The sequence below is a fragment of the Enhydra lutris genome, unplaced genomic scaffold, assembly GCF_002288905.1.
Source record: "Enhydra lutris kenyoni isolate GAN:26980312 unplaced genomic scaffold, ASM228890v2 scaffoldscaffold20, whole genome shotgun sequence".
In the NCBI taxonomy this organism is placed as follows: domain Eukaryota; kingdom Metazoa; phylum Chordata; class Mammalia; order Carnivora; family Mustelidae; genus Enhydra; species Enhydra lutris.
The window spans coordinates 5059377-5081578 of NW_019154104.1; the positions used below are offsets into that span (position 1 = coordinate 5059377).

Here is a 22202-nt window from a genome sequence, read left to right on the forward strand (position 1 = left end):
GTGCCATTTCGATCCTACAGAGCCTGATGGATCCCTCTGCCTTCGTCACATCTGGCTCTGGGCTCTTCCCCTTGGACGATCCCCATTCTTTCGGGCTCTGCCATCACCCACTGAAATAGGCCCACATGTCTCCTTTCTTCACTTGAGCCCCCATCCTCAGACCTGAGACTATGGGGAAATCGGGGCCATGGGAACTGAGTCAGAACTAAAGACAGGGAAGCCCTCCTGAGGGCTGGCCTTTGGGAAGGTGCCGGTCAGTAGCTCACTGCCTCCCCCATTTTGGAAATGACCAAGGGCTTTGTGGTTCAGAGAGAATAAACTGGTTTTTGTTTGTCAAGCCAGATAATTTGATGGGAAGACTTACATTCAGATATTTCCTGATCACATGTTTGCTTACTAGATGGCTCCTGGGCCAAGGGCACTTGCTGACCAGCTTCCTTAGTGAAGCGGAGGGCAGGGCGTCCTGGGCCCCTCCCCCGGGGAGACAGCGCTCCAGAAGCAGTCCTGATCGCCCACGTCCACGCTTGGCTGCTTTGTGGGTGGCACCGGGTGAAAGGACTCTCTTCAACAAAAGTGCCAAACGTGGACACTGAGGGAGGTCCTTGAGACACGGACAGTGTGATTCCAGGGGTGTTTTCATTCACCCCGTCCGTGTTATTTCCAGCTTGGGTGCTAGTTCAGTCACTGGTCCAAGTTGAGATTCATAGGCGAACCGGGAGCAAAAAAAGGGCCAATCCTGGGTTTCTTGAGGTGATTTATTTTAGCTAAATATGTCAGTTGTTTGTTCTAAAAATACCGCTAGAAGGAAGGGGGCGTATTCCAGATTGTTGACACTTTGACTGAAATGAGAAGCGAAATGTAACTGATAGGGGATCTAACAGGAGCTCCTGCCTGTCATGAAGAGGAGGCCGGGTTAGGATACCGGAGAGGCACAGCCAAGTCCTCGAAGACGGGGGTCGGTCCGCAGCACTCGCCCCATCGGGAACGAGGGGCTGCAGAGTTCTGGAGAGCGGGCTTCTGCTCCAGATACTTGAGTTTGTATGTGGTCCATGCCCCCAGGACCCAGCAGACCTGGAAGCCTGGGCCGAGATGACACTCAGGGTGACAACGAGGCCAGTGTAGGGACATGCCGAATGACCGCCCAGATGGGCCGGTTCACGTTAGGCAGCATCTCCTTCTTGAGCAACTGGAGATCTTAAAAGTGGCCAGAATTTTAGAACTTCCTCAGTGGTTAAAAACTCCCAGTCAGAAGTTTGTGGGTAAGCCACGGGGTCAGTTCCTAGACAGGGCTTTAAACCTAGAGAAGAGCCGCACTCTCAAAACCCCCTTTGGTGCTTGCGTTGGCAAACCGGCAGGGAGTCGGCGTGGGCTTTAGGGTTTTACAAAGACAACCAGGTACTCAGATTTGACTCCTGAAAAGCTTGTAAACTGGGGGGTTTCTGTCTGGCTGCCTGTGCGTTGACATTTGCTCTCAGAGTACTGTTAGGTCAGCGCACATTTTAAAAATGTTTGGATTTGATTAACTCTTGGGTAGGCAGGCATGACTCCAAATGCTCCCGAACATCTTGAGCTCGGCTCCTGTTTACTTGCCTGATTGTGGAAGACATTGGAGTTTCTGTCCCCGAAGAGGACTCCCAATGGCCGTGGATGACCGCTCAGGGCTCTGAAGACTCAGGGTGCCCTGTATGTGGGTGACTGTGTGAATGTGCCCCCTGGGTTAGCACACTGACCCTCCCTGGGGACAGTCTTAGGGAGGACCTGGACCGGGTTCTAGGGCAGCCATCAGAAAGCCATCCCGGAAATCCCTCCAGAAGGAATGGAAGCATTCCATTCAAGATCATGGATAGTGGCCCCCTCCATTTGTGGGCTTAATGGAAGTGGTTGATCAGAATTCCCACTGAATTTAAGCATAAAATACTTCCAGAATTCTTGCTGGAGTAAAATAAATACAGGTAGAATTTCTTAAGGGGAGGGGCAGTTATGGGAACTCTTTTTGGAGGTCTTCTAAAAAATCAGCACATTGAAGGTTAGGATGGAGAATTATGAACCAGAGTTGGGGGTTCCTGAACTTAAATTTGCACACAGATCACACGGGAGTCGTGATACATGAAGATTCTGGCTCACCAGGTCTCAGGGGAGTTTCCACTGGGGGCTCACTGAGGCTGCCAGCCCCGGACCACCCTCCTGAGTAGTGAGGCATTATAGGGACTGCTCAAGACCTTGTCCAGCTTTGGATTAATTGGAAAAAATCTATTTTTTTTTTCCTAATGAGCCAATGTACAGTGTGTCAGTGCAGCAATGAAGCAAGCCAAGTGGTCAAAGAAATTGTCTGTTTCCTGCATCACAGTTGAGAGATGGACCATTCATGCAGGTGATGTTTACTGAACGTTCCCATTAGCGAGTCCCTGAGCAGTATTTGATGTCGACTGGGAGTGGTGCCGTGAACCGGTTCCTTACTGCCCATCGCTTCCAGCAACCGTCAGAGGACCCTCAGGACGGTTTGAGGCTGCAGCTCTGGGGCCAGCAGAGCTGTAAACCCAGCATCATCGTCCACTCCTGTGGTGGAGGGGACCCTGCTGAACTGTGTCAGCCCCAAGGACTCCCCAGCCAGGCACAGTGTGGCTTTTCAGCGACAGTGACTCAGCCCAGGATCAGAGGCTGCTTTTTTGCCGGGAACACCACCATCTGGGATTGGATTGCTTTGACCCCCAGCCAGGAGAGGCTCAGAGACCAGCACGCAGTAGGCCATCAGGAATGTTGGTGACAATGACATTGAGTTAGATTTCCTTCTTGAGAGCCACACTGAAACCTGGAAGAAACCCCTCGTTCCGCTCTAAGGGGTTGGTTCGATCTATTTGGTCCCATTTCCCCTGCCTGACCAGCGAAGGGCTGCTTGCTTCTCAGTCCTTTCAGACTTTGTTCCCAGCTGACTCATCTGGCTTCAAATTTCCATCTATCTGCCCTTCGTCACCACATGCTTTTGGCACATCTCTTTTGATTTCTCCTGCCGTTCTGATCTATGGCTGCCAACCATCTTCTCAATTTAAAATTCCATTTCAACAAACCTGTGCCCCCACACCAGCCCCCTCTGCCCGACCTGTTTCTTTCACCTGGTGACTGAGTTGCACTTTCTTTCAGGTGACCCTCCTCAGCGCCCAGGTCAGGCTCCCTGGAAGGGAGAGATGGGGATGGCATTCACGGTCCCCATGGCCGTGGCCTCACTTGGGCAGACACCACGTGCTTTTCTTCACAGCTGTTTTGAGTCCCTGCCTACATTCAGCAGATAAACAAAGAGCAGGCTGAGCCCAAGAGCATTCCAACCCAGGCCAGCACAAAATACCAAGTGTTCAAGGTTCCCGTGATTTTCATTCTGAATCAGCTGCCTCGAAGACAGCATTTACAGATCGGCTAATTAGTGTGGGGTTTGTGTATTAATATGCATGTTTCTTCCTTGATGCACTTAGTGAGCACATTTTTTTTTTTATGTTGCCAGATAAGGTCAGAGGGAATCATTAATTTAGTATTTCTCTAAACTTTTCTCATTTACTGTCATCGAGAGTTCTTCAGCAGAAAGCTTTGTAAGGCATATTAAATTTTAGCATTTAGAAATCTCTACCCTTGGGGCGCCTGGGTGGCTCAGTGGGCTAAGCATCTGACTCTTGATTTTGGCTCAGGTCATGATCTCAGGATTATGAGATCAAGCTCGGTGTCGGGCATGGAGCCTGCTTAAAATGCCCTCTTTCTTCCTCTCCCTTTGCCTCTCCCCACCTCCCTCTCAGGCAAAAAAAGAACAAATAAAAGGAAGGAAGGAAGGGACAGAGGGAGGGAGGGATGGGAAGGCAGGCAGGCTGGCCCTTTTACCATTATCTCAGGCCCCAGTCTTATATCCCAGATCCCAGACACCACTCCTGGGCATATCGTGGACGCTCACACCTCCTTGACGATGCTGGAGATGTTGTCCATCTGCCCCCCTGAAAGACCCCTCCCCAGCACCCCCTACCCCGTGAGGGTCCCACTTCTTCTCTGCGGTCTTCCATGACCCCCAGGCAGAGTCTCCTTCCTTTTGTGCTGCTGTAGAATTTTGTCCGTATATCCGTCCATCATATATCATGTGTACAGAACACTCGACCATGAGGGAAGATACCATGTCTGATTCCCCTTTGTCACCTCAAGGGCATAATAGGCACTTTTAAAATAGGTGATTCAGTCGTTTAAACATCTGCCTTCAGCTCAGGTCATGATCCCAGGGTCCTGGGATCAAGCCCCGTGTCAGGCTCCCAGCTCAGAGGGAAGTCTGCCTCTCCCTCTCCCCTGGATCATGCCCTCTCTCTCTCACTTTCTCTCTCTCTCTCTCTCTCTCTCTGTATCTCTGTCTCAAATAAAAAAAGCTTTAAAAATAAACAAATAAATAAGAAAATGATCAACAGATTTGAATTTATTCTCAGGTACATTGACATATAGGTGCTCAACGGTACAAATATAGGATTTTAACAGATTATAAAAGACATTTTATAAATACGAGGTGAGGAAGGAAATAGCTTTCTGCCCGAGGCTGGGGGTCATAGAAGATGTCAGACAGTGGTGTTGTCACAGTTGCGCGTGGGAGGGGCCCTGCAGGGAGGACTTCCGGGAGGTAGATGCAGCACCTTGAGCTCAGTGGGAAGATGTGAGGGTCTACATTGAGCTCCGGGAGTGGCTCTGGGGTCCAGTAGGATGAAACTAAACCAGACTATTCCTCTGGATGTGAGCGTCAAGTCTTTGGGGGCAGTTCCCAGGGAGTCAGGAAAGTCTTCCTGAGGAAGATCATCAGATATCAAACCAGGCCCTGATAAAAAGCCAGTTTGAAACATTCCCTGAGGTGCCTGAGGACAAGTCACAATGCCACACACCCTAGAGCTTCGCCGGGGGGTGTATCTTCTTTCTAAATTCTACACCAAGCCGAACGCAGCTGTTTTTTCAACAAGTATCTTGGGAGTCGTAAGAAATTCCAAAAATAGGGTAAAATATTATTTCCCTTGGGTTTAATGAAAGTAAAACCTTGATTAACTGAATCCTTCAAATGACTAGAATTTTACATGCACTGAACTTTGGGGTGAGAGAGGCAAGTCACAAAAAACTCAGGCCAATGCAATCATTTTTTGAAGAAGTTCACATGATGTATCCTAGGAACAGCCCCCAGAAGCGCAGCCCCGTCTTCCTGTGGCCGCACTCGAGTTCCAGGGCCATAATCTGTCCCTAAACCTGGAATCCTGCCTCATGTTCGTGGCCAGGTCTTTTCTTCTGCTTGGACTCTAAGTTGTTTGAGGGCAAGGGACTATATATATTTTTTAAGATTTTATTTATTTATTTGATAGACAGAGATCACAAGTAGGCAGAGAGGCAGGCAGAGAGAGAGGAAGAAGCAGGCTCCCTGCTGAGCAGAGAGCCCGATGTGGGGCTCGATCCCAAGACCTGAGATCATGACCTGAGCCGAAGGCAGACGCTTAACCCTCTGAGCCACCCAGGCGCCCCAAGGGACTATATTTTATACCTACTTTAAATTCACACAGTAACACAGGTCTTCGCATTATCATAGGGTCTTACGTATTTGTCAATGGATTAGAAAATGCTGTCTATTTTCGTTAACATTAGGAGTGCAGTTACAATATTTTAAGTCACCCTTCCTTGTTTCTTGATCAGTGGATCTGGGTTCATAGTTCTGGTCTACCAGTGGCTGGCGTTGTCAGCTCAGGCAAATTACTCTAGGTCTAACCTGCAAGGTTGGTGTAAGAATCAGCGATTATATTTCAAGTGTCTGGCAGCAGCTGTTGTTCTTAATATGCTTGTCTTGAAAGCAGAAGTTTCCTGGCTTGTCGCTTATTATTCCAGGGTTGAGAGGTCTCGTATTTTCGTATTTTCTGGAATTGCATTTCCATTTGGGAGCTTTAGCTTCTAGTACCTAAGGTTGGCTTTACTGAGGTGGGGGGTGGAGGTAAGGAGCTATTTGACCTGGAAGACGAGTAGATGCCTGAAAAACAAAGATGGATGGAAAAGGTATTCCAGACAGAAAGTATAATAGCATGTGCAAAGGCCCAGGGACATGAGGGAGAATGACATGGAGGAAGCCGATCATGGCTAGAGTGGGAGATGTCCACGATGGACTGTAAGCAGACCGAGGCTAAGCATTTGGGCAGGAGCCAGGTCAGGAACAGCATTGTGTGAGATGCTAGATTTGGGCTATCGGTAACATAGTCAGATTCATCCATCAGCAGGCTTCTTCTAGTCTTCATTAATTTCATGTAAGTTTCAGTGAGTCTCTGAACCAAAACTGTTGTAATTAGGTTGATGACCTTTGAGCCAGATGTAGGGAGTAGGAGTAGACCACTTTCCCAGCACATGACTTCTTACCAAGAGAAACACCTTACTTACTAATTCATGGTCGGACTCGGCTGCTGTGGCCCGTAGACGGTTTCAGCCTGCGGTCCCTTCCGCCGGCCCATTCCACATGCAGGAATGTCAACGATGCTGGTTTGTCCCAGGCTTTTTCATGACTTCTTTCTTTTCTTTTTTAAGATTTTATTTATTTATTTGAGAGAGAGCAGGAATGGCAGGGAGGGGCAGAGGGAGAGGGAGAAGCAGGCTCCCCACAGAGCAGGGAGTCTGACTCGGGTCTCATCCCAGGACCCTGGGATTGGGACCTGAGCCGAAGGGAGTTTCTTCACTGACTGAGCCACCCAGGCACCCCCTTTTTCATGACTTCTAGTTTTGTCCTCTGGGTTTCCTCAGTAGGTTGAATCTCTGATATCTTTGGACATCAACTGCAGCAAACCAGTGCCAATCACTGTGTTCTCTTCATTTCTGTGCTAATGTGGCATATGCCCAGCCCGATGTTTTCTAACAGTCTTGAAATGTGTGCGCAGGGTTCAGCAAATACGATGACAAGCATCGCTTGTCCTGCGTTCAGGACGGTCTCTGCCCATATAGCCACGCTGAAGTTTGGGAACGCAATGAGGAGGAGTAGTGTCCCAGAGGCGGTGCCTCTGTCTCCTGCTCTTATTTGTATATCCAAGAGAAAACCAGGTTCAGCTTGTCAGGGCCCCCCATTCTGCCCATCGACTGGGAGGTACCTGACAGCAGCTGCCAGGCTTTGCTTTTGCTCCCCTGCCCATGTTTTCCAGCTCGTTCTCTCTGCCAGTCTCTCTGTCATGCTGTTCCTCCTGCTTCACTTCCAGGTGCCTTTCCCATCATTTGTGCTCAGCAGTTCTACTCTTGTTCTTCCTGTCTGGTTCTCTGAAATTCAGCCCACACCTTTTCAACTCCATATCCTGAGTCAAGTGTTTGAAAGCTGTTATTTCATGTTAATTAGAAGTTCTTTTTCCAGCCAAGAAGCCTTGCATGCAACCGTTCCCCCAAGTTGAGGCTTAGAGACAAGCTCTGGCATTTTGTACTTGGGGTACAGTTAGAGGACAATTGGACAGTTAGAGCCACACACCACCACATGTAGGGCAGCCTTCCCCATGACCTCACCCCCTCCCTGGGGCAGGTGAACTCCAAGCTTGGCTAAGCCAGAAGAGTTTGCTGTGCCTCCTGGAGAACATCACCACAGTCCTAGGTGGGATCTCCCTTGGCCAAAATTGCTTGGCAGGAGGGTCTGTGGTCTCTGAAAAAGTCTCTACCAAATGCTGCAAAGTGACCCTTTGGCAGCTTCTCCTCCCTTTGCAACACATTTCCCAGTTGACCCACGTTTGGTGGGAGATTGTGATGCAAAAAGGCTCCTACCACTTTCTGGACTGGTAAAGACATCAGCAGGAGCTGGCACCTGGCTCCTAAGAAACCCCTCAGAGAACTTGCACTTCTTGAAATGTTCTTGAGCAGAAGGCAAGCCCTGGTCTCACGTCTGGCCTCAGCCTTTACGCCCACCTGCTTGTGGCTCAGGGGTGATCCTTGCCCTCACCTGGCCCGATGCCATCATCCCAGGTGTCCACAGACCCAGGCTTGAGGAGGCTGCAGCCCTGAGCCCTCCCAGAGCCACCAGCAGCCCCTTGGGCGTCCTCTGTTCCATCTGGAGGGAGTGGGTGGTACGAACCCATTCCAGAGTTTGGGAGGTGATGCATTAGGACCACTCTCTTTCCATCGCCCACTGAGAAAAAAGAGACTTCCTCCAAAATGCCTTCGAATGAGACCATTACATCATGCGTGGTTGAGGAATTCTCTTGTATGTCTAACTTAAATCACTGGATATGCATTTCTTAGTCTTCTGTGGTTTGTAGAGAAAGTCAATGAGTAAATGTGGATTTCAGGGCCCCCCCAGCCTTACAGCACAATCTTAGGCACTGTGGAAGTGAGGGGGTGGTGTTCTATTATGGAAGAGAGATAAAGACCACCCACCAAGAAGGGTCCTTACACACCTTGGTTGTGTTGTGAAGTGGCACAGAGGAGGTCTTTAATAGGCAGGAGCTTCTCCCATCTCTTTCTTCTCTTTATTATCATTAACAGCAAACACCAGCTAATGTGATAGAGAGTAGAGTAGACAGAGATGTAAACGTGGTATTATTTGAGGAGGTGGGGTTGTAGCTGGGCTTAGAGTTCAGGAAGAATTTAGGAAAACAGTAGGTTCATACAGATCAAAACTGAGGACACAGCATGTATATTCATAGAGTTAGGAAAGAACCTGGCCTTTGGCCAATCAATTATACTGTAGGAGTACAGGGTCCAGAGGGATGCATGGCACGGAATGAGGTGGTGAGATAGGCGTGGCTGGTGGGCAGGGGGCCTTCGAGGACTCAGTAAGGAATTTTGACTTATTGTTACAAACAGGAATCGCTGTAGTTTCTTGAGCTGGGACTGAAACTGATTTTTAGAGATCTTCATAAGGTGGTTTCTTATGAGCTGTGCAATTCGGGGGAATAGGCAGACTCTCAGGAAGGTATCTGGGCTCATGCTGGGGCTTCACAAGGGTAGTATTAATGAGCTCAGGGACCAGGGGAGCTAAAGTCTTCAGAAAGGCATAAGTAGAATTTGGGAATAGGATAACCAAGGGGCCGAGAAAGAGAGAAAGGTCTAAGCTTAGCTCACAGAAGGTCTGGACAAAGGGTAGAGCCACTGGTGGTAATAAAAATAGGGAAAAGAGAGTTGGTGATTGTGGAGTGAGCTGGTGAAGTCCTAGTCCTTCAGGAGCAGGTCTGGGAAGCTCTGAGGGGAGAGCCTGAGCTAGACGCCCCCTTCTTTATGTGCCTTTTCGATGCTTACGAGACTTGTTCACATTCACATGATGAGGATCTTTGTGGAAAGGGATTTGTAGATCATTTATATCAACTGACTCATGTCTTCCATGTAAATCTGTAAATAAGATTTGGTTTTAATGAATTTTTGAAGTTTTACAAATAAATTGGTTTTGTTTTAAAAAGCAGGCTCTTAGTAAAATCCCCGCGTTCTCAATAAAATCAGCCACTCTGATGCTTTTAAGTTGATCTCATATCGTCACGTTGGCTGCACCTGCATTTGCCTTCAATCTACAAGGCCACATATCAAGCTAGGAGTTCTGGAACCCTTGGCCTTTGCTACCACCACTTCCCTCAGATCAAGCCTTTGCCCACCCCATTCTAGAATGAGTGCCGTCACTTCCGGGTCTAGGCCAGGCCATGTGGGTGGTTCTGGTGGGGACTCTCTGGCTTGAGCTGTGTTGTTTTCTCCCTCTGTCTCCCCACTACAGACTACTGTTTTCCAAAGTGAAGCTGGAGTCTCTCTGCCGGGGCCCAGATGAGGCGCTCCTCACTTGTAAGCACATGTTACAAATATGGAAATCCTGCTACAACCTAACCAATCCCAGGTAAGAGGCCAGCGGGGCCTGTTTTGCGTGGTTTTTGCATGGGTCCTCACCTCCCGGAGCCGTCTCAGATGGGCACTTGGCAGGCAGGCATGCCCCCTGCCCCCCCGTGCACCTCCAGGTCCTCATGAGCAACAGATAATCGCGGTGGAGCCATACATACTCCATTTGTCAGGGGCTTTTCTCCCAGGGGCTGATGAAGCCCCCAGACTGGGGCTTGCTTATCTTCTTGCTGCCACCGTGACCCATGAGGCCCAAGGCCCAATTGATCTCCACCTGATTTCTCTCAACCATCCATTTATTTAAGTTCCTGGACAAGTCTTAGCATCTTTCTGGTAATTTATGGATAGACTAGTCAATTACATACTTCAGATGTAGGGGGTCTTAGAATAGTATTTAAAAGACCTGCAGAGACAACAGGCCATGTCCTACCAAGGAGAGTAGAGATCACCACGATGGGCAAGATAAGGTGTAATTTTCAAACCATTAAAATCATGACACAAACAAATATAAAATGAGCATGTATCAGAGGTTTTATTTATCTCATTAGCTAACAAGGGAACCAGTAAAATGTTAAGATTCATTCAGAGAAGAATTTGAAAGATAGATATCCTAGGGGCACCTGGGTGGCTCAGTGGGTTAAAGCCTCTGCCTTCAGCTCAAGTCATGATCCCAGGGTCCTGGGATCAAGCCCCGCATTGGGCTCTCTGCTTAGCAGGGAGCCTGCTTCCCCCTCTCTCTCTGCCTGCCTCTCTGCCTACTTGTGATCTCTGTCCGTCAAATAAATAAATAAAATATATTAAAAAAGAAAAAAGAAAGAGTTACTGAAATGAATTTGCAAAGAAATGCAAAAACAGTGTTCTTATAGGACAATGAAATATATGGTTTGGGGTTGTCTTTTTACAGGGTGGAAATCAATTTTGTCTCATTTGCCTGCAGAACAGTAAAATGACATTAATCAGTTGGAGTCAGTCAAGGACACCCCCCCCCCACCGACTGAAGCTGATTTATCGGGGAAAGGCCCCCTAGTCAACTCCCAAGTCACCACTGAAAGACACCCACCCACTAACCTGTTGTGCCCATTGCAAGTCCTGGGCAGTTTTTCTGGCATCTATTTAAATGACTAAGTGTGTCCTGCCCTTGGAAGGGAAGTCATTTAACAAAAAGGGACCTAATAATTCAAGTGCATTCAGACAACAGCTCATACACTTGGTACATTTTTTAAGCTCATAGCAAGATGTATGGACAGCCCACAGGAGGCTCTTAAACGTCGGGAGGCTAAAAATATTCAACACAAGTTGTAAATGTGTACTAACTAACTAAGGATGTCACTTGCCCCTTACAGCGCCCCCCCCCGGGGGGGGGGAGGCAACAGGCTAGTGGCCTTGCTATGCAGGCCGCAGGCCCAGGGAGAAGAAAGGTGGGATGGGCGTTAGGGAAGCAGCTGAGTGTAGGAGGGGTTCCATGTGGGATTTTATTTCAGCAGTTAAAATACTCAAAATCAGCGCCCTCCGTGTTAGGGGACGGGTCCTTGTGAACTAACATTCGGCAGAGTTGTGACGGCAGCCGGGCCTCGTGAGCAGCGCAGTGGGAAGGGAGGGAGCTCGTGCTGTCCGGCCCCAGGCCCAGCAGGCAGCCCCATGCTCCTTGCAAAGCTGGAGAATTAGCCAAGAATCCCCTTCATAGCTCAGCCGGTGGCATGTGATGGCCCCATGCTCCATCTTCCTCTCGGTGAAAAGATAATCCTGAAACTGGCCTCTTCCCTTTTGCGGATATGTTCTGAAAATAAAGATCATTTTAATTTTTAAAGAATTCCACTTTTCTAAGTCTGTAAGCAGAAATAGAAAATGCCCATGTTATGTTCCCAAAAAGCCCCCCACTCCCAGCCTCTCCGAAGCAGCAGGATCTAGGGAAGTCTTGGCCACAAGCGCCGCTAACAGGAGATCCTCCCCAGGCTGGTTGCTTCCGTCCTGGAGCATTCCTTTGCCCGTACCCCCGTTCAAAATGAGAAAATAAACCCATCAGCCTTCATGTTGCCAATTTTCCCTCCGTTCTCCACACCTCTCCCACCTCCCCACATTTCCTCCCACTTAGCAACCAAGAATATTGGATGTGAGGAGAAAAAAATAGCAGAATTGGAAAGCTTTTTAAAAATACTTAACCAAATGCCTGGGCTGTGTTCATATTTCCTCCGTTTCCTGAAGGATCCTGCAGGGCCGGAGAACCCTGACTCCGGGCCCAGCGTCTGGAGAGGGTGTGGGGGTGGGCGGGGCAGGACCCATCACCAGTTTGCGAAACTGCTCCCTCCAGGGACTCCCAAAGCCTTGGGGGAGGGGGAGAGGGGTGGTAATTGAGCAGCCCCTTATTAAGGAGCTTCCTGATTATTTTTTTTAAACTTTATTTATTTTCTCTGGGATATAAATAAATGTTTCTCCTGTAGGCCTTACCATTGCGTAAATCTAGACATCCTCCCCAGTATGGTCAGGTCAGACTCTGGCAGAAGAATGAAGCATAAAGAGGGGAAGGCTGCCTCTGGACAAGGGACGGCATACTTCCTCGTTCTCCAGATAAGGCCAACTCTGGGTCCGGCAGCCTCAAGTTCATGATCAGGTCACGCAGGGTTCTAGAAGAGAGTAGAATCGCATGAACAAGTGCATGAGAAGCATCCCTGCTTTACAAAAAAAAAAAAAGGCAACAAAAACTAGACAGAGAGCATCCTGGTAGGTTTCTGCTCCCCCTGCCAGGGCTCTCCAATCGCCCACCCCCTCCCTGCTCCACCCTGGGCTGGCACAGGCCTCTACCGCGGTGAGATGATGAGGCACAGAGGGAGATCTGAGCAGTAACGGGCCACGTGGAGAAGAGACCGAGCTTTCGTGTCCCCTGCAACTCGTTCCCTCTTTATTTTTGCTTGAAGGAAGATCACATTGAGCTAGTCGCTGAACCGAGCCTTAGACGACTCGCAGAGAGCGTTCCACCTGCAGGCTGGGAATGCAGCTCTTGCTGCGAGCAGAATGGTGGGTGGCATTCTCTCGAGTGTACACTTGGCAAGGTGTGTGTCATTTCAGAAGCCTGGATTTATTTGCTGGGTCTGCAGTTTGACTTGCCTGTAGGAGAGAAAGCTGTCTCGTGTTTCGTCTCCTCTCTCTCAGTAAAAGAGCCAGTCCCTTCAGTTCTCATGCCCATTGGCTCAGCCACTCAGAACAGCGTGACTGGGAACCAGGGCCTCACTGGAAGGTTCCGGCAGCCTCCCAGAACGGACAGTCAGCGTTTCAGCTGGGGATGGCAGCACCCTTCCCTGGGCCATCCGTGTGGGCCTTATCTCCAGTCCCTACAGCAGCCTCTGGAGACCGCAACTCTTCTTTCCATTTTATAGAAAATAAACAAGGCCGAATACGTTGCCTAAATTTTCCCAATTAGATAAGCACTAGAGCTCGGATTCAGGCCCAGGTCTGCGCTGACATCAGAGGCGCCATGCACGCCACCTCTCCCAGTCAGCAACCAACTTCTTTCCCTTTATTTTTGTTTTCTGTTGTTCCCCACTTCTTTCCCATCCCCCTCGCCCCAGCCACGTGGACCATCTCCATCGAGGAGCCATGTGATCGGAAGACAATGTTTTCTTCCCCAGTCCTATCTCAATCACTTACTTACAGAGCACCTTAAGTTTTTATTTGTAAAAAAAAAAAAAAAAAAATGCTTTTTTTACTGTAACCTAAAGTTGGAAGCTGGAAACCCCATCTGGTACTGAATAGTCACCCGTGTTTTGGGAAGATTTTCTTTTTACAAAGCGTGCTCTCCTTCCATCTTCCAAGCGGCCCCATAAAGTAGGCAAAGTCCCATTCTTTCACAACCCATTTTACTGATGAGAATTGAGGGTCAGTGGTCTTGGGACCTTGCCTGGACTCTTGTTACTCAGCCATGAGGGGCCTGGAGAAAAATAGGCATTTCCTCCTCTCCCACCTGCCCCGCTCTGGCCTCCCATCCCAGGCCTCTCTCTTCCATCCATTAATGCTTGCCGGGCGCTAGTTCAGAAGCGGGTAGGGTTGCCACAGAGACCCCCGGGCCCTCACCCCAAGCCCACCACCAGCTTGCCTCTTATGTTTAATAGCCTTTGCGGGCTGTGGAAGGTGGAGGATTTCCAAGAGAAGCTCCCAGTTTCCAGTATAACTTTACAGGACCACCACAGGGCTGTACTCTGAATGTTCAAGCCTGACGGCGAACAGAAGTCCCCCGCATGCGCGAGTCTACCTGTGGGAATATGGATTTGGGGCTCCTGCCAGTGCCCTCCCCCTAAATCTTAGCACCACTGACTGGGAACGGTTTTCCTTCCCTTCCTGCCGTCCTCCTTAGGAGGCGCTCCTGGCAGCCTCTGGGCCAGGCACAGAAGAGGTGAGGTCACTGGGCAATGAGGTGGGAGTGGGTGGTCCGTGCCAGGGGCCCAAGCAGGGTCCCACAGGGAGAGAGGAAGGCTTTCGTGAGCGAGACTGGCCAGAGTGAGAGAGGTAAGGAGACTCAAGGGGTGGCCAGGGCCTCCCTTTGCCTCTTCCATATCCCAGGGGTCATCACAAAGACAAATCTTGATTGGTGAAGACTCCACATCCTATAAAGTTTGAACTAAAAATTGCTCAAAGCAAAATTCTCAATCAGTCACAGCATTCAGAGCGGATACAAGAGCATCTCCATTTTGAATAGTGAATTGTTGCTTATGTACTGTTTTCAAAAGGAACTTTGAAGAAGAACCAAGGACTCTGCAGATAGTTTCTCAGCTGGTGGAGGGGAAGTAGTCAATACAACAGTGGGGAAGGCTCACAAGTTGAGATTTGGGTTTTAGCAGCGGTTTCTAACATTCAGAGCAGGAGGCCCTTAACTCAGCTTCCCCACACCTACCATTGCACTAGAGGGTTGGGAATAAGTGGTCTTCGGAAATCAGCAGCCACATTCACCTCGGGTGCGTGTTTGTAGGTATATGGATTTACAACGACATCTTCTGAATGTTCTGTCCATATGACCTCAGTTCAGCCTCACACCGCTGTGTGTAGGAAAACAATCCTTACCTTCATCTGACAGGGAAGACACTGAGGCACAGGGAGACTAGGACCGGAGTGACCTACTTGTTAGGAACAGACAGAAGATAAGATCCCAGAGCCCTGGCTGGCTTCCAGGACCCAGCAGAACACGTGGCCGCTAATCCTGGGCAATGAGACTTGGTGAGATGGGTCAGCCTGGAGGGTTATGGCCAAAGCAAACCCATCAAAAACCCAGGCAAATCCTTTTTCTACAATGCCTAGCACCTTACCATGTGCCCTAGAATCCTCAAGGCGATGCAAACAATCACTATATTTTGTGATGACATCTTCTGAAAAGCTCTGAGGTGGGGAGCCATTAGAGTATTCAGATCATAACTCTTGGTAATATTTTTCTAATAATTATAATAAAAATACATACATGAACAGACCAGTGTGAGAAATATTCAGTCAGTAATGTGAATCATGAACATTTGCAGCTACTTTTATGTTGTCTTCTGCTCAGAGACAGTTACTGTTTCGCAGTTTTGGAAATAATTAATAGGACAGTTTCCAAAAACTGTGTATCCAAAGATGTAATAAGTATAGGCTGGCAGATAGTCTGTACTGAAGCAAGTTTCCGTCTGTTTCCTGTGGATTTCTCTAACTACATCACTGGACGTGGAAATTACAGCTTGTGAACCATATTAAGTTTCATACCAAATCTTGTTTGTACCACTTTTAGCAACAGCTGCATACAGGAAGGAAATTGTGTCCCTTTATTATAGAATTTGAACTTCTTAACAACAACAACAAAAAAATACCATGCCTAGAGCCCCCCGACTGACAAAACAGCTTCAAAGAAAAGCATTATAGACTCAAACCTCATGAGTCAGATGTGCTGCTTTTCAGAGCTTCTTGGATGGACTATCGTGATAGAAGAAAAAAGAAGAATGCAACTGTTTTTGCTTGCAAGCTTCTTAGAACAAAACAACACCAGAGTCTGTAGGAGCGAAGGTCCCCTGTGTTTCATTCCACTGGGGCCCAAGCTGGTCTCCCATGTGACTCCCCAAACAAATGGTGCTAAGCCTGCTCTGTAGTGGGGCTGGGGAGGGGGGATTCAGGGCAGGAAGCTGCCAGCCTGGGAGCTGGTGCCCGAAGCCTGCTGTATGTGCTGTGTGTTCGCAAGGCCCAGCATTCTCTGGCTTCCCATCAATGGACAAGTCAGATATGGGCGTGGGGGGGTGCATCCCCAGCTCCTCCAGTGACCAGCAGCTCCCTATGCGATCTCGTGACTATTAGATAGGCCACGGCTGTGATTGCCCTTTGAAAAGTAGGAGCCATGGGTTCTCAAATCTAGCTACACATTGGAGCCATCTGGGGAGCTCAGAAAAACGGGGACCTCGCCAGAAATACCGATGCATTTGGTCTGGGGAGAGGCCTTGGCCTAAGGGTCTTCTAGAAATGCCCTGGGTGTCTTCCCTGGGCAGGGAGGGCTCAGCTGTAGACCGTTGATTTGTAAGACAGTTCAAGGGCGGTGTGTTTATGGGCTTGATGCGTTCCAAGACTTCCTACACGGAAGGCCAGTCAGTTCCCCATTCGAGGGCGGACGGAGAACCCGGCTTCAGGTTTTCAGTTTTGTGTCTTAGAATGACACCAAAGAGGCTAAACTTAGCAAGAGTCTGTGGGTGCAGTTTAAGCGTGTTCGTGATGGTGAACATGGAGAGGGATCCCAGTCCCGGCCAAGCCTGGACACAGGATGCCTGGTAGGCAACGGAGAGGGGCTAAGGAGCGTCCCAAACGCACAAAAATTGTTACTGCACATCAGGGGTTGGCGATGGTTGATTCTGTGTCTCTCCCTCTGCCCCCTTTCCCGTGACTGACCTCTGCAGCTGTGTTTTGCAGTGATTCTGGACGTGGGAGCAGCCTCTTAGATAGAACCATTGCTGACAGACGACAGCTTAACACAGTTACTTTGCCAGACTTCAGCGATCCCGAGACAGGTGAGAATAACAGACCAGAGGGGACGGAGCGGTGTCCGCGAGCGCGTGGGGCCTGGCCCCGAGTGGCAACTGGCGTGGAACAAAGACTGCCAGGGCTGGGGCTCGGAAACGCTCCTCACGCTAAGAGGTTAAACTCAGTCGAGGCATGTTTTCTCCCGTGTCTTTCCAAGTGTGTGTTCACAGTGGGGGACACGCTGGTGCCTGGCTGGCACAGTTCTTTGAGATCTTTCTATTTTACCCCATGCTCTCAAAGCCTCAAATTCAAGACTAAAATTAGATTTTTCACATCCCCATGAAGCTTCCCCTCTGCTTTTCGGTTTCTCCCTCTCTCTTTAAGTTTCAGATCTTGCTGAAATCAGGTTTTGATTTTTAATCAGTTGAACATAGGAACATCCCTCCCCCGTCCCCAGCAAAAAGGCCCTTTAGGGACACAGGTGGGTCCTGAGCTTCTGATTCTCCTGTCCCCTGAGCAAACGTGTACAACCTTGTCATTTGCGTTTCCGCATTTGCCTGAGTACAGAGGAGTAAATACACCTCTGTCGTTTTCAAAACTCCAAACAAGTAATTCTAACAGTTCTACCGACTGTTCAGTGGCTATTTGGAAAGAAGTTCCCCTCTGCTTCAGGCCTCAAAGGTAGTTCCAGAGCATGATTTGAAAGAAAGCTGGTGCTGTTGCTTCTTCAGCCCCCCACGCCCCCCCCTCCGCCCAGAGGGCCTGTGTAAGGCTTGCTCTCCATCCGGGTGTGCCTCCTCTTATCTGGCTGGCTTCGTGAAGGGATTTGCCAGGTCCCTCTCCTGACCTTGTGACAGTCCAGCCCCTGCCCAAGTCCTTCCAGAGAAAGCCAGAGAGCAGCCCACAGGTATGCACAGCCGTCTCCCGAAAAATCTTGGCCCTGGCAAGATGGGAGAGAGACCACCTCTAGAAGCCAGCTGTGCTCCTCGCCGAGCCCATGCCCACAGCTGCCTGCAGACTGCATTCCTTTGCTAGGCTCCCTTTGACCAAAGTTAAGGTCAGCTTGAGAAGTCTGACCCCAGGGCCCCGGGGCTCCCAGCTCAAGAGAGTGTTGGGTCTTGGATGCCACGAATTGCAGATCAGTGCAGGTGAACAGGGCTGGAGGCCACTGCTCAAAATGCAGACTGACAAAGCCACAAAGAAACTCAGCCCCTGCAGTGACCTGCCTCCTACAATCCCAGCCGCCGGTCCTCCATGGACCAGCAGTCCTGGTGGGGGAGCCTCTGACTTTGCATAGCACAGCAGTCCTCCTAGAGACGCGATGGAACCCCCTCGTTGCTGGAAAGGGAGGACAGGGCCATGGGCTTTAGCCACTGCGGGGTGAGGCTGGGACACAGTCGGAGGGAGAAGGAGGTGAAGCTCACTAAGGCACCAGCAGCAATTTTGGCTGATTCAGAACAGCTGCCGCACCTGCCCGGGGCTGTCTCCCCCCTTCTGCCCCCTCCTCAGGATCCTGTGAGGACAGTCCTACTAAATTCAGGCCCCTTTCCTTCCAGCTGGCCTGGACCTTAATTTCCCCTGCAGTCCCAAGACTTGAATGCCACATCGCATCGAATACAGATTGTGGCAGAACAGAAGCGAGGCCCTTGTTATTTGTTCTCCCCTTTGCCCCGTGGGACATTTCCCCTGGAGACTTCAGGAGTGTCCCCGGGCAGGTTAGACCTTCTGAGATGCGGGAGGGTCCAGGTGAGGTGTATACAGGGCGGGGCGCAGTGAGGGCGTTGCCGCACCCTGGTCCCTAGTGGGGTTGGGGCCTCTGCTCCGTCCCTCCCGCTGGGAGCCCAGGGGGTTGGAGTGGGGCGCTGACACAGATGCCCTAGGACAACAGGACCACGGCACCACCTCCAGGCCTGGCCACTGGCCATTTTACTGTTGTTGTAGGATCCCTGCAAGACGATTCCTGTAGGAATCGTCTTTCACCGGTCCTGCCCTCAGAGCCCCCAGTTATTGGTTTACACACCACTACCTACTTACCCAGGAGGCCAGGGAATCAGAAATGGGGAAGGCCACATTAGGAGGGCTTATCAATGCCAACTGGTTGTAAATGAGGGTAGAACACTCTGAAATGACGATTGAAATCAAAGAGACAAAAATGAGGAAGACGCATCTAAAAACAGAAAGTGTGCCTCCATCTTGATTCCTAGAGCCCAGTTTCCTGTAGTTCAGCCCGGGGGGGTGGGGGGAGGGACAAGCAGAGGGCCAGCACATTCTCACTTGTACACCTCTGTGGATGGCCTGACTTGGGAACATCCCGCAGAGTCTAAGTTCTGATTCACAAGGTGCCATAGAGAAGTTTTGCTCCCATCCCTGCACCTCCATCTTGTTTTTCCCTGAAGGTGACCATTTTTATTAACGTTGTGGTTGCCCTTCCAGTGTTTTCTTCACTCAAACAATCATAGATAAGATTTCCCATGTTCCCCTACGTCAAAATTAGCATAATGCTGTGTAGCTGTGCCATCGAGCACCTGGCACTTTTCAGTTCACGCACGTCCCGAAGACCCTTCCGTAGCCACCTGCAGAGAACGTCCACGTCCTCTACGGCAACGTGGCGTTCTGTGACGCGGGCTTCACACTCCAGGCTTCTCCATCCCATCTTCCTCCTTCTCTTTGCCACGGTCTTCAGTGCACGTGAGGGAGAAGGTTGGCCAGTTTTGAATGGCACTGCTCATTTAGGGAAGCAACTGGGCTATCGAGGAAAAGAGAAAAGGAACTTATCCAAGGTAAAAATGGTCCCAAATTGAAACAAAGTGACTGAGGTCTGCTGTGGTGTGAGAGGACCCAGCCCTAGCAGGGGACAGCTCGCTGATAGTATTGGTCCCTGCCCCACCTGGTGCTTCTCTCCTTTCCTGAATTCCCTAATTTAAAGGGCCCGGGCATCTGACACGAGCGAAGCCACACAGTGCTGGCATCCACAAGGACGTGGCCAAGGCCATGGTGAACCTCCACCACCGTGACCCTGTCCATTCTCCGTCACCCAGGGTGCAGATAGAGAGTCCTTTGTGAAGCCACAGGCCCTCTTGGGTCCCTGTTTTTGTGTTCCAGAACTAAAATGTATTTCCTTTTTGTTTTTGTGTTTTTTAATTTTCTATTGTGGAAAATATTCAAATATATTGCAACAGAGGCACCAATATAATGAATCCCCATGTGCCTACCACCAGCTTTCAATGATTAGTATTCCTTTTTCATCATCTCTCCTGTCCCATACTTAGTTTTTATAGAGTATTTTAAGGCAAATCCCAGACATCATATTTCATATACTAAAATTTCAGTATAAATGTCAAAGAGATAAGAACGCTTAAAAACTAGAAGCACAGTGCCGTTATTATACATTTGGATCATTTTAAGATGCGGGCTTAGCATTATTGATTTGGGAAGTGGCTAATTAAATAGGATGTGGTTTTCTACCTCTGAAATTGCCCATTTGAACATCTATGGAATACCATAAGGGGAACTAGAAGCTTGGGACTGGCCCAGTCCACCATGGCTAATGGAGTAGGTATGATTTCATTAAGTGGATGTGGCAAATTGGAAAAGCCGCAAAACAACATGATTTCCCTTCCGTTGTCACCTCTGGCTCCCCTTCCCCCACCTCTAATAGGTCCCAGCCTTGGAAAAAAGAGGAATCAGATAGAGTGACAGTCTTAGCGTTGAAGCTATGAATCATTGTCTTTTCTTAGGAATAAGTTGGTAGTTCCTTAAATAGAGGATGAGAAAAAATGTTTTTTTCTTCCTTTTGCCTTCAAAACAGGATGTGGAGTAAGGCGGTTTATCTCTAATCATTGGTAGATATTACCAGACACCTCTCCAAAGCAAAATTATTCTTGTACCGTGAAAGTTTGGTCCATTGTGTCTGGGACAATTTTTCATTGTAGCCGTGGTTGTCTGCCTGTTAATGGATATGTCTCCAGTGGCAAGGCATGAAGGTGGTGGTGACAGCTTCTTTCCAAAGTGCCCAGCCTGTGCACCCGACCACAGGCCAGCTTAGAAAGCTTAGCCCTCCATTGTCACGATGCTGGGACCATGACCTATGGTTATACCTCAGTAGCTCTACCTAGGAAAACCTTCACTTTCAAGTAAACTTTATATAAGTGCTTCTTATAAAAATTAAATCTAGAAATAGCCGAGGTCTGTACCTTTCCAACTGAAAAGTGGTCTCCTCTAGAATATCCTGGATATTGTAGGTTAAAGATGTATTATTTTCAGCGGATCATGCTGCCGAGTCCGTGCCCAGGTAAATCTGAGTTATTTTTATTCCGTGGTGTTGTTGCAGAACAATTAAATAACCAGTGGAAAAAAAAACAACAAATTTGTTTTCTTCGAAAAACACTTGTATTCTATTGTCCAGTAGAGGAATGATTGTGTATTACATGACCTCATTTTCTTTGCAGCTTATGTGAGTATATTAAAAGCTAGTTTATTTTTTCCTTTGTGTCTCTAAAGCTTTTTTTTTTTGCCTTTATCTTTTTTTTTTCTCTTTCACTTTTTTAGTGTCAGATACCTCCTCCTCCTCCTCTTCTCTTTCAAGAACCGAATCTCCTCTCCACCTGTTTGTGTCTCCTCATCTTCGTTCTCATCCTAAACCTGACATCTTTGTGTGGCCCCCTGCGGCTCATTCATTCAATGACCCAAGTCCCCGCCAGGAACCCTCTCTGTGTAAACATGGTTTATGGTTTTTCCTTTCTTGTTAGACCTGCTTCATTTGCCTGATGTTTCATTTTCTGATAATCTTCCTAACTGATAAGCTGGATAGAAAACTCCATCAAATTTATCGGAGAGGAAAATCTTGCCAGTTTGAAAATCCCAAAACTGTGTGGGGCAGAAGGAGACATTGGTGCCCAAGTTCCAACCTCTTTTTTGAAAAGTGAAAGAGACCTGTTTTGAGCAGGATAAATAGAAGCTTTTCTAGACAATGCTTCTGGTTCTCGGCATACTTGTCTGCTTTCCTGGAGTTAATATACATGCATAAATATCCCATTTTTTAAAAAGGCCAATTAGAACATTTTGCACATAATTTATTTCTATGAATTTCTGATTTTCTACTTAGAAATTAATTCAATAAGCATACAGTGATCAAGGTGGTAACGTAAAGATGATGGTCATAAGCCCTTTAAATTTGTGGTTCTCAAACTTGACTGTGCATTAAAATCACAGAAACGGCTTTGAAAACTGCAGATCCCCTGAGCCCCACCCCTAGAGTTTATGATTCAGTAGCCTGAGCTGGAGCCCAGGTATGTGGATTTACAGAGAACCCACTGAGGATTCCCGGGCCAACGGGTCAGGTACTACGTCTTGAGAAATTGTTCTCCATTTGCAAGGAAGGAAAATGTAGGGTTTGTGGGGAAACCTATGAAACTAGGCAGAGAAATTGGACAGTGTTTTAA

The 22202-nt window shown here is 48.7% G+C and overlaps 1 protein-coding gene across 4 annotated transcripts in view; it reads left to right on the plus strand.

Moving 5' to 3' along the window:
- The window catches only part of LOC111148467 (tetratricopeptide repeat domain 7B), a 261908-nt gene that overhangs the window by 189122 nt on the left and 50584 nt on the right, over positions 1-22202 (plus strand). For all 4 annotated transcript variants that reach the window (XM_022505026.1, XM_022505027.1, XM_022505028.1 and 1 more), the window contains 2 exons: positions 9692-9808; positions 16711-16808. In XM_022505026.1, coding sequence (XP_022360734.1) covers positions 9692-9808; positions 16711-16808 — 215 coding nt within the window. The remainder of the gene's footprint in view (positions 1-9691; positions 9809-16710; positions 16809-22202) is intronic.